At 38.0% G+C, this 13207-nt stretch overlaps 1 protein-coding gene across 1 annotated transcript; it reads right to left on the reverse strand.

Annotated features, from left to right (window-relative positions):
• Positions 1-4971: 4971 nt before the first annotated feature.
• Rad51ap2 (RAD51 associated protein 2) lies at positions 4972-11975 on the reverse strand. Its single transcript, XM_052745658.1, has 3 exons — positions 9467-11975; positions 9019-9102; positions 4972-5278 (listed from the first exon to the last, which is right to left on the reverse strand). The coding sequence occupies exons 1-3, from the start codon at positions 11892-11894 to the stop codon at positions 5160-5162; spliced, it is 2631 nt and encodes an 876-aa protein (XP_052601618.1). The 5' UTR covers positions 11895-11975; the 3' UTR covers positions 4972-5159.
• Positions 11976-13207: the final 1232 nt, after the last annotated feature.

Below are 13207 nucleotides of genomic sequence, written 5' to 3' on the forward strand. Positions count from 1 at the left end.
ATTGTGGTGTAGTCAATCTCAAAAGCTACATTATAAGGCCCCATTATAAAAGTCCTGAATGTGAAAGAATGCATGCATTAGAAAATTTATTAGAAGGAAAAGTTCATCAACTTCACAGTGTGCAACGCATGTCAAGAATTAGACTGCATGAAGAATGATATGAGTTTAGGCATACTGAATTCAAGTCAATGACCTATAGCCCCAGAACTCATGTAAAAGTAAGAGTCACCAATGCAGGTCTGTAATCCTAGAACTCTTATAAAGAGATAGAATGCTGAGATTCTCCCCATTCTTCAGGACTCCCCTGAATCCTCAGAAGCTCACAACTGAGCTAGCCTGGCATGTGCAGCACCAAGACACCTTGTCTCAAACAAGGTAGAAGATGAAAACTATGCCTGAGATTGTCCTCTGGCCCCTATACATGCCTACCTGCCCTCATACACAAACATGTATGCTTGTGAAAACACACACAGATACACACACACACACACACACACACACACACACACACACACACACACGTGCAGCAGCATGCACACAGAATCACTCATGAAGAACTTTTAAAAGGGAGACATACAGACCATATATGGTCCTATTCACTGAAACATAGATATTTGTTGAAAATAATAATGAAGAATGCTTTTCCTTTTTTTTCAAGGTATTTTTTTTAGGATTTACTTATTACATATACAGTGTTCTGTCTGCATGTATGCCTGCATGTCAGAAGAGGGCATCAGATCACATTGTAGATGGTTGTGAGCCACCATGGGTTGATGGGAATTGAACTCAGGACCTCTGGAAGAGCAGCCAGTGCTCTTAACCTCTGAGCCATCTCTCCAGCCTAAAGAATGCTTTTCTAAACTCTGTATATATAGAGACTGTATCGTTTAATCTTTAAAGAACTTTATTGTGAGATACAATTACTATCTCCATTTCAGATTATGAGTTAAATGCCTTAAGGCCATAATAAATTTTTGAAAAAGTAAAAACTCAGAATTGTTGCTTTAAAAATTAATACAATTTGGGCTTAGAACATAGCTTAGTGGTCCCCTGCTTTGTCTAGCACGTGTGTGAGGCCATGAGTTCAGTTCCCAGCATCGCAAAAGCAAATTAACTAAATAAATAAAGATGAATGTAATTTTAGTTAAAATGTCAGACTCACTAAACTTTTTTTTAACCTTTCAAATTTGTTTCTTTAACAGTGAAAAATAGATAACACTGCTAAAGTGGCCAAGAGCTGGGACTAGATAAATCACAGGCCCAGGGAAAAACTACTACTGTCGTTCTGCTACAGCAGATATCAACAAAATGACTCCTAGTAACACATCGCTATGCCGATGGCTCAAAGAACCACCATCATCAGAGAAGTCGCTTCTTGCAGTAGATGGTAATTAACAAAAAGATCCACACCTAGACAATGTGCAGAGAGGGAGAGACTGTGGATTACTTAGTCTTAAGTGAAATGTCTTTCTCAACTCCCTCTCCTCAAGGCTCAGGTGTCTCCACAGGAGAAAAGGGAGAAAGATTCTGAGAGCCAGTAGTGGTGGATGACTTCAAGGAAAACCAGTTAGCCAATGCAGAATAGACTCCTTGGGTTTCTGCACATGCATGCTTTTTGTTTTGTTTTGTTTTGTTTGGGTATCTTTTGTCTTATTGGTTTTTTTTTCTTTTTAGGTTTTTTCTTTTTTTAATTTGTATATTTTGATTTTGATTTTTTTATTTTTCATGTTTTGTTTTCCTGGTTTGGGAGAAAAAGAAAAAGAACATGAAGTTGAGAGGGGAGAGAGATGAGAGATTAAAGTTGGAGGAAGGGAAAGAATACAAACAAAGTATATTTGTATGAAATGAAGTTTTTTATGCTGAAAGGATTTTCTTTCTAGTCTTAAATATTTAAAATACTGAAATGCATGAATTATTGAATCAAATGTACCATAAATAACCAAATCTACTATAAAAAAATATGTATTGAAGGAAAAGATAAGAATAAGTAAGATGCAATGACATGTGTATTTTAAGTGTAGTATTCCTAAAACACCCTATGTACTTTATAACAATACTACCATTCATAGAAATATGTGGAGGCAGAAAGCTGTTAACTACTTACATTAAAGGATCATTTGATTATATTCTCAGGAAAGGGCAGAAAAAGCTATGGTACTAGCTTAGCAAGCATTCTAGAAAAATAAGGTAAGTGCAAAGGGCCTGAGGGAGCAGCACGCCTACCATTTCAGGATGGTAGTGTGTCTTCAGTGGAACATACAAGGCAACAATAGTGAGGTGGTGCTTAGGAATGGGGTGGCACTTAGGCACCAAAGTAAGAGTTTGGCTCTTAATCAAAAGAAGATAAAGACTAGAAGATTACATTGTGCTGAGCTGAGCTCTCACATGCTGACTTATATCCCAAAGATTCTTTCTGGATACTATGTTCAGAAAAGATAGACTTGAGGACTGAGGCAAGAAGCTCCATAAAAAGGAACTCAATTCTATTGCAGTTAGTCAGGCAAAGGAAGCCACACTGCTAGGTCACTGGGGCTTAGGGGTGGGGAGATGTCAATGATAACTCCCAGTTTTCTCTCCTGAGCAACTTAATGGAGTTCCTCCTTCCTGAAATGAGAAGTAAATGAAGGGGGGACTTTTAGGGAAAACAGCAGGTGCTTCTCCTGGACTGTGACATGTTTGGAGTTCCTGATAGACATCAGAGTAACAAAGAAGGAAGCCATGGAGCCTGGAATTCAGGAGCACATAGAATTTTGTTTAAATTATCCCCAAATTATAAAGAGCCAATAGCAGGGAGCATAGGCTGTGAGCTTATTCTTTTACCCTGAGACTACGCAGGTGGACGAGCTCGGTGAGTGTTTCCTCCAAATGCTCTTCTACAGCACATGCTGTGCCTTGAAAAAGAACTGGAGTCTGTCTAGCCAAAATAGCTTCAAATGATGGTGTTTCCTAACACAGTGGGTATAATATAACTTAGGGTCTACTGTGTGTGTGTGTGTGTGTGTGTGTGTGTGTGTGTGTGTGTGTGTGTGTTATATGTATGTGTGTGTGTGTGTGTGTGTGTGTGTATATATATATATATATATATATATATATATATATATATATATATATATATATATATATATAATATTTCCCCTAATCCAAAACAGGCATTTTATTAGTGCAAACTGCCTTGAAGTAGTATATGTCTTTGTAAATGAAAATATATAATGTCTGCATAATTTTAGAAATTTCTCAGAAGTTGGTCACAGTGGCACACACTGTAATCCCAGCATTTGAGAGGCAAAAGCAAATTTGAGGCCAGTCTGGGCTACACAGTAAGATCCTGTCTCAAACACTAAGTACATAAAGAGAGATGAGGCATGAAGGAAGAGCAAGAGAAAAGAGAAAAAGGAGGCAAGTATTCTAAACATCCGTTACTGAGTAGTTGTTACTATGTATCAACAAATATTTATGGTCAAGCACTAACTTTGTATCCGAGCTGTTCCAAGTCCATAAGCATTAGCAAGCATAATTCTTACAATCATCCAATGGGATATTATTATTCCCCTTTAAGATAGGAGGGTTTGCCCAAGGTCAAAACCTTTTGAGAATGCTTAAAGTGGATGTCAATTGTTTTCTCCAGAAAAATAACTGTGTAGTAATGCATATGCTAATTTAGCTAGATTTAACTCTCCTACAATGTATATATTGTGCTTCAAAGATCATGTCATACCACCTAAAAATACAAACAACTTAATCTCTCAACATAAAATGTAATCTTCAGTTAACAAAAGAAAAAGAATGTTAAATGACATATATTTTACACAACAAGAGAAGAATTTCATTCATTTATACTCAAATAATAGGAATATTTACTGGAAGCAGATACAGTTTTAAGCCCCTGTGACATATTTCAGGGGGTGGGGCAGGAGGGCAATCTTGCTTTCAAATGCTTGTGTTCTGGGACTAGTGAGATGGCTTGCCAGTTAACAGCACTGACTGCTTTTCTAGAGGACCCAATTTAAATTCCTAGCACCTACATGGCAGTTCACAATGGTCTGGAACTCCAGTTCCAGGGGATTTGATTCCCTCTTCTAGTCTTCAAAGGCACTGTATGCACTTGGTGCACAGACAAGACATTCAGACAAAACATAATCCTTTAAAAGACAAAGCTTTTATTTTAGCAAGGCCTAACTCAGGGTGTTACCTGCTAAGTTCTCCAGCAGAGAGGGAATGGAGGGATTACAGCAGGATGTTAGAGTTGGAAAGTGTGTGGTGGAGGATGGAACTTAATGAGTAGAGCCAAAGTTGAGGCTGGAATTTAGTGGGTCTAAAAAAACATTCACTGGTGATCATTTAATCCAGCCATATTTGTATTGTGAATTGATGCATTTAGGCTTACTTTTGGATGTAATTGCAAAATATACTGAGTGAGGTAACCCTGACCTTCTTTGCTATTCTTACGTTTTCTTGATACTTCTTTCTTTTCTTAATTTTTTCCCTAAGTATGTCAATATTATTTATTTGTCTAGTATTTTTAATTATGCTTTATTCTATTGATAATTAATTTAAAATATGTATATTCTGTATTTCTCTACAAATCTCAAGGACAAAAAGGAAGCTACAGCACAGGGCAAGACAGTCAAGAGTTCAAGGTCAGCAGCAGCAGCAGCTTCATAGGGAGTTTGATAACAGCCTGAGCTATAAGATATCCTATCTGAAGGAAGGAAGGGGGAGGGAGGGAGGGAGGGAGGGAGGGAGGAAGGCTTTTTAAGGCAAGATTTTATATACCTGACAAAATGTAGAGCAGGTTAGACCAGTGGCTCATTACCTTTTTATAAGCCACAGAGCTTTTCAAAAAATAGTAGAAGTTATAGATTTTTCTCTATAAAAGGATTGCAGACATGTCATGAAAACTAAAAAGTTGAAATGGTTTATAAGATCATGAAAATACTTTAATGTGTATATTGATCATATGACATGAAAACATCAGTGAAAAGTTTTCTTTTAATGGTAATAAAATAATCTATACACAAAAGAACCTTTCTACACTCTATAAAGACAGCACAAAATCTCCAAGCTGAAAGAAAGTACTCATACAAAGCAAGAAATAAAGCATTCCTAGACACGCTGAACCATTAAAGTCCAGAAGCTTCTTCTAAGTCCTCACCACCCATTCATTTCAGATAAGGATGGAGTTGTTTCAGCCTAGCTCTTCTGGACAAGCCGACTCTAATTGGGCGGCTGCACGTCTTAAGAGGCTGCACTCTGGAAATGCCATGTGAGAAATGACTGCCTGCAAAGATGACAATATAATTTACAGAAAGAAGCAAAAATTACCAATATGCTTAAAAGCCCATATTCTAAACATGACACTAACCACATTCGCTAGAGATGTACACACCAACCACTCTAAGTTTATTATCGTACTTAGTCCTATTATATTCAGTTCTAAAGTCTGGAAAGGTAAGTACAGGAAGAACCTGTCACCTATGAGCAGTATTCCAGTCAGGGACTCTGACATAAGAACAATAAACCAAAAAAACTAATTAAAAATTAAGCCAACTTGATACTGTACTTTATGCATGTCATTTTTCAACTAGAAGCTAAGCAAGTCTGCCATGTTGTTAATGGTTATATTTGTTTTCTAATAGAGATTATTGTTTAATAGAATACAAGTATAGGCCGGGCGGTGGTGGCGCACACCTTTAATCCCAGCACTTGGGAGGCAGAGCCAGGCAAATCTCTGTGAGTTCAAGGCCAGCCTAGGCTACCAAGTGAGTTCCAGGAAAGGTGCAAAGCTACACAAAGAAACACTGTTTCAAAAAACCAAAAAAAAAAAAAAAAAAGAATACAAGTATAATTACAGCTACAGATTACTCCGATTTTTAGTTTTATTTAACTTCACACTACATCAATTTCCAAGAAATTCGAATATTTCACAGAGCTGTATTTCTCCTTAGATCAGTTAACTTAGACAGGTAGATATGATGCATTACCCTTAAGATTTTTCCCCATAAAAACTATAAAGTACATTTGTAAGACTCAAATATAAATTGGGCTTTAGTGAATTAGTATGACTTTAATACTATAGTATACTAAAAACACTGTCATCAACTCATTGAAGACATTTTGTTAAACCCATTTTGTTAAATCTATCAAAAACTAAACACCATGATTTCAAAGTTGAGCAAATCGAATATATCTATGGTAACACTGATGAAACAGATTCCAAATTTAACTACATATCAATAACATTAACCCTCCAAAAGCTGTAAATCCATTTTGATACTTTACCATTAAAATTATAAATTTAATGATGATCAAAAGTATTATTATTAGATTTTTTATAAAGCTTTTAAACTTAAGGGGATGCCCAAAACAGACAAAATTATTGGGTCATGCTGATATGCTATATTTAGCTATATATTAGACACTTTTTGGAATTTTGTATAAAATGAAGTTTTTCATTAAAAGATTATTTCAGAACAAAGACAAAATTAATCATCTATTTCTTTTTTAGAGTACACCTTTCCTTTTTTACATTTAATATAACAGTGCCTTATCATAATTTTACAATGGAAAATGTGTATATTGATCATATGACATGATAGGAAATTGCTACACTAATTTCTATCAGTAGTAGGTCTTTTGTAAAATAATGACCTCTTTCATTAAGCTATATTGTTGATAATATATTCCTTTGAAGAAAAAAATGATTTTTTTCTTATTGTTATATGCTTGATTAATTTATTGTTCACATTTTTAAACGAATATAAACATTCCAGCAAACTGTGAGAAATTGTTCTTAAAAGTCAGTATCTAAAAACATGTCATAAAGCTGGGTGGTGGTAGTGCATGCCTTTAATCCTAGCACTCGAGAGGCAGAGGCGGTGGATCTATGTGTTTCAAGGCTAGCCTGGTCTACAGAGTGAGTTCCAGGGTAGCCAGGGCTACAGAGATAAATCCTGTCTTGAACACCCCCCCCCCAAAATAAAAACATGTCATGATTAGGGCATGGTGGCACACCCCTTTAATTCCAACACTCAGGAGGCAGAGGCTGATGAATCTCTCTCTGAGTTCCAGGAAAGCCTGGTCTAAAGAGTGAATTCCAAGACAGCCAAGGCTACACAGGGTGTGGTCAATAGCCTAATAACACCTACATCTGCCTCTTCTAGGAGACTGTTCAAAATGCAGAATCTCAGAGCTTAACTCCAGTGGAAACAGAATCCTATACCAGGATCTTCAGAAGATTCACATGTACATTAAGGTCAGAGCAACACTGGCCTAAATGACATATAAAATACCTGGGGAACTGGCAACTGCCACATAACATGCGACAATGTGGATCTGTGTTCCTCAACTCTTTCTAGTCTACATCAAATTATATTCCTAAATCCAATTGTTCCCTGTCTTTCAAGGAATAAGGAGACTCCATCCGGTCCAGCCTAACTCTTTAGATTCATGGATTATCAGTCCCCCAGTGATCACGTGATTCCAGGGGAGAAGAGACTGCCTTTTACTCCTGATCTTCCAAAGGCATCAGTTAATTTCTAAGGTTAATTCATCAAAGACTGAGGTAAAAGGAAAGACAAAATGAAGGTGCTGGATATCATCCTTCTGATGATGAAAAGCCATATAAATATATATGAGAAATGGTGGCTCACTGAAGACACTTGAATAAATATACTTTCCTTGCAATGTAGCCTTTTTGGATTTGATATTGTTACATAAACATAGTACAAGACTAACTTCAACTTGTTCCCTAATTTCAATCCTATCCTTATTTCTACCCACTGGTACAAGTTAGAATGAATACTAAACTTATTTTTGCTTTATTCTGATACTGAAAATTCTTAGGTAAGGGTTATGGGCAATTGTTTAATTTTTCTTTGGTTGTTTTCTTTAAAAGCAATTAAAAATAAATGTATAATAGCCACACTCAAAAATCATGTTAACACCTAAAAATAGTAAGTCATTGCTAGTGTATTTGGTTTCTGGCCTCAAACCTGTACCAGAGTCTCCTGTCAATGTCTCTCTAGTACTCAGATCAAGGTGTGATCCACCACACCCAGATCAGTGTTAGTAAACTGTTTATAAAATATCTACATTAGAATATCCATAAAGGAATAAAATATGGAGGAGTGGTTCTCCACCTTCCTAATGCTGCAACCCCTGAAAACAGTCCCTCATGTTGTGATGACCCCCAACCACAAAATTATTTTCATTGCTACTTCATAACTGTAGTTTTGTTACTGATATGAATCATAATGTAAATATCTGATATGCAGTATGTCTTATGTGGAACCCCTGTAAAAGGGTCCATTCAACCCCCAAAGGAGTCACAACCCACAGGTTGGGAACGAATTGTATAAAGCATAATTGGGAGTGACATTTCAAGAATGGGGATCCAACTGGATGGATTCTCTTTTGTTTGGTATTTTGCTAATTAATAGTACATACATGATGAATCACACATTTAAAACACATGCCTTAATGTAGAAGTAACCATCTTATTCAATAAGAAACACAGAACCAATGGAAAGATGAAAGCCCAAGAGGTCAAAGCTAAGAGTCTTACCCTTCACTCTGCAGCTCTCCTCTTCAGCCAAGAGAACTACTTCCTGTGTGTTTGTCTTTATAAAGACTTTCTGTTCTGCCTTCTCATTGGCAGACCCAATCACATGACTGCCTCATCACTGCCTGTCTGTACAGACCTCCAGGTCGTCTATGGTTGGTATTGAGATTAAAGGCATGTGTCTCCATGCTGGCTGTATCCTTGAACACATAGAAATCCGCCTAGCTCTGCCTTAGATTATTGTCATACCTTACTGCAAATACTTGAGCATATTATGCAGAGGGCATTTCCAGCATTATTCTAATCTTTAGCCAGTTTCCACCTATTGAAATCAGTAACATTGGTATTTTTCAAGGTATAAAATGTTGTGTTTGTTTTCTACCAACCAAAGTATTTTCATCATGCTAAAACAATATGTCAGCCATCTTAAAACTCTAGAAAATAACAGAAGATCTTACCTCCCTTCAATAAATAATTATACTTTTCTATTTTACATTCATCAGGAGAAAAAGCAGGACTTCTAGGGAAAGGTTTCTTATAATCTGAAAATAAACATTAACATATTTTATAGCCCAAGATAACTTTTATGTCATTCCAATGACTAGCTGGTTAAAACCCTTTCTAGAGAAAGTAACTTTGATCTACAAATGTTAACAATATTGACAAAGTGTGTTTTTATAAATACTACCTTTGATTGGCTCCTAATATTTAGAAAATTTAAATAACTTGTTTTCTTCAACTTCAGTTTATTATCTAACACTTTAACAGATCTCTGTGGGAAATAGTATACATTTGTGAACAGTCTCTTCTATGTTACTTGTTGCCAAAAATTACATATTTTCCTTATACAGGAAAAAACCACTAATTTTTTATCATGAGTAAGAAATTTAAAAATAAATGGCATACCTTCCTCAGAAGTAGAATGGAGGAGTTCTTCCTCTGATCTTGGATAATACTCATTGGGAACTACCTGTCCTCCATGAGTAGGTATTGTTTTCCAATTAAATAAACCTTGGTGCCTTTTATGTTTGTTGGGGCCTGCTTTCAAATGGAGCGGCAAAGAAGATGCATTTCTTTTACTGGTTTCAACCATTTCCAAATCTTTTTCTATCTCCATTCTTGCCTCCTTAATATCATTACTTTCTCCAAAGCAATTTTCTTTCCTAATGTTTGTTTCCGAGGTACTTGGAATTTCATTTTCCTTACTAATTTCATGAAACATACGAAGCTCTTCAAGTACTAAATCAAATTTACTCTTCATCTCGAAATCTTCTGCTATTGGCAGAGTTTCTGTTGATAAACATTGAGCAGTTAAGCCCTGAAAACATTCATTGTTCTCTCCACTTGAATCACTTTCAAACTGATGATCAGCATATAATGTAGAGTCATTCTCTGGATGAAAATGCTTTGAATTAGCTAACTTGCTTTCTTGCAAAATACCTCCATCCTCTTTTGTTTTAGTTCCGTTATTTTGATTAGCAGATTTAGTTTCTTCCACATTTACATTCTTACTCACTCGTGAAGCTAACTGCACTAAAGACACTCTGTCAATTAGAGGAGAGCTATCCTCTTCCTTCTCTATGTCGATAGCTCTATGAGCTTGGCAACTCCTTGAACTTTCTGTGGCCTTTACATCTTTCTTGAGAAAAAAATCATATATTTTCCATTCTATTTCACCTAACAAGTTCTCCAAGCTGAGCTCCTGAGTTATCACCATAGCATTCATCTGGTCACTGTGCATTATATTTTGGTTTAACAATGTGCCCAGTTGCCTAACATTAAAGACATCTTCAAATATGAACTTAAAAATGAAGTGAGGGGTCTGATGGCAGGTTAAAGTATTATTGTCTTCATTTTTGGAAATGTATTTTTGTATAGTATAGTACCTCAGCTGTAGAATATTGGCATTTTTGCCTTCACCATTAAACCAAACAACCTCTATAAAATTGGGGGGATGACCCACAGTTCCTACCATCAGTGTCTTTGAGTGTTGTTCATGTACATCCCTGACTTTTGCATTGTGATAATCTCCATTGTTTAAAAGGTCAGTCTCTAGCAACTTTGCCAAATTCAAAATTTCTCCAAGTTTTTTCATAGTTTCACAGATAATCCTAAAATTGTTCAATATCCAACCATTTCCCCTCTTCCTTTTCAAAACAGATCTGTTATAGCCCCAGCTTTGAAATCCTTCTTGTCTGGTAGGTATGTAAGAGTCTAGAGTCCTTTCTGTTCCCTCCCTATTCACATCTTCTACTGTTAGAGTGAAATTCTTTTCAGTCTCTCTTACATCACACTCAATACTACTGTGGTGATAGTATTTTAAATCGATCGAGTCTATTTTCCCTTCAACAGTGAGTGACTGGTGGTGACTTTCACAATACTCAGAAAAAGAGTTTTCCACACATACATTTTTTTTATCATCCTGTAACTTTTGTTTCTTAGCATCAGGTCTATTTTGGGACCAGCAAATGTTTGTGAAATCCCTAACATATGCCTCAGTTTTGTCATTCTTTTTCTTTGCTATTTCCTTTAAATAGACAAAGGACATGTTGCTATTTAAATCCCTTGGAAACTCGGGGTAAATTATTGTGATGTTATCTCTAAAAGAGCTGGGTTTGTCGCTTTCCAAGCAGGCCTGGTTTTGAAATTTTGGTATTTTTAGTGTAGATGATGAAACGCTGTTTTCTTTTTTCGCTGAGGTTACGACACTGTCCACTTTACGTCTGTCCTTAAGGTCGTGTAATGTTGACTTAGTTTCCTCAGAAACTGTAACATCTAGAAGTGGGTTTCCTAGCTGTCTCACAGAATTCTTTCCTTTCAGAAGAGTTTCCTTCCCTGGGACAGGGAGTTCTTCGGGCTCACGTTTGACACTTTGGGGCTTGGAGGTGGCGGGCGGAAAGTGACTCACTTCGGCTCGGCCACCACGGAGCACCCCCAGAGCCTCCCTGCCCTGCAGCCCTGGCCCAGGAGACCTTCCCGGAGCCCTCGAACAAGCTACTCTTCCTGAGATTCCAGACCGCCCACCGCTCTGCGTCTGGAATGTTCCGTCCGGCCACCCCAGGCCACACCGCCGCCTCCCCCTGGCCGAGCTCTCCGGGTTCTTTAGAACGAGGAACGCCGTGAAGGGTCTGGGCGACCACTCCCAGGCCTTTTCTACCTCAGACAAGCGAGGCACCACCAGCAGCGGCCATCCCGCCTCAGAGACGCCGCCCGCAGCCTCCACCGGACCGGGCCGCTTGCTGCTGGGTGACGCCGCAGCGGGGTGCTCAGGAGGCCCTTCTGAGGTGACAGGCCGGCCAGGCCCCGCAGGCCCCGAGGGGCGCGAGAGAGACATGACCGCCGGCCACCGCGAGCCTCTGCGGAGGTCCCCGCCACGCTCCAGCCCTTTTAAAGGACGCGAGCCGGCTCCGCCCCGCCCCCCCCCGGCTCCGCCCCGACCACGCCCCCGCCCAGCCCCGCAAGGCCAGATTTAGGTAGTCTACCCAGGTCTCGCCCCACCCTGACCACGCCCCCGACCCGCCCCCTCAGAACTCCGCCCTCACCTGTGTCTGTCAAAGCCCTGGACCGTTACACCCGTCTATTTTTAGCGCATTTTAAAATCCGTTCTACCTGTTCTCCGCCTTCTCTCCGGCAGAATTGGGGGGTTGGGGGGGGGATCAGAATCTGTCTGTGTTTTAAGTTTTGTGAGAGCAGCCTTATTTTTTTTTTTTTTTAAGTTCTAAAGTCGGTGTTTTCCTCTGAAGCAGTTTCTCCTCAGTTTTTCTCAGGTGGCTTGTCTCCTGAAATCCAGCGACCTCCCCCCCCCCCCCCCCCCCCGCCCCCGTGAGCGCCAAACCAACTCTCTCTGTATCTGGGATTGAAAAAAAAATTTTTTTTCTAAACATCCCAGTTATAGTTAAAATCGGCTTCCCCGCTTCATTAAAATAAAAATAAATGTTTGTGGAGAAGGCGCTGGTACTTAACCATCTGAATATTTAGCGGAAATGGACAGAACTGAGAACCTAGGAAATTATCTGCCCTTTAGTTAAGGCCAAGACTATATATACTTTTCACGAATGTTGTAGAGTTTGCTTCCCAAATATTGCGGAAAATTTTACTAAGAAATAAAAATTGCATGTTTGAACTTCACTTAGTGTAAATACAATAATCTGGTAGTGGCTCATATTTAATAATGAATTTTTAGTGCTATTTTATTTTTCCCTTTGCATTAAGAAACATCTTTATGATTTATAGTCACTGCCAATTTTTGTAAATACTGTAATCATGGAGAATAAAAATGATCTTCAAAACATTTATTTATATACATGTTTATTAAGAAAATGTAATTACTGTTAAGTGAGCATAAACCTCAGTCCTCTTGATGATTGTTTCCATGTTAGTATACTGTATTTTCCTTTAAAAAATGTATAAGCACTACAGAAATGTACCACAGGAAACTAATTTCAGAACTCTCAAGGTACATATGGAAATATGTAATCAGTGCACTGCTTTCAGCAATAAGATATTCATCTACCTCAAGTCTTACAAATACTTGCAGAGCTATTATCTTTTTCCCATTCTAGATGTCTGACTTTAATGTATAAATTCTTTCAGAGACATGCTTACTTAAGGTTGTAAAAAGACCTTAAACAGAACCACTTCATCAAC

The sequence above is a fragment of the Peromyscus californicus genome, unplaced genomic scaffold, assembly GCF_007827085.1.
Source record: "Peromyscus californicus insignis strain IS unplaced genomic scaffold, ASM782708v3 Scaffold_1__1_contigs__length_55948999, whole genome shotgun sequence".
Lineage (NCBI taxonomy): Eukaryota > Metazoa > Chordata > Mammalia > Rodentia > Cricetidae > Peromyscus > Peromyscus californicus.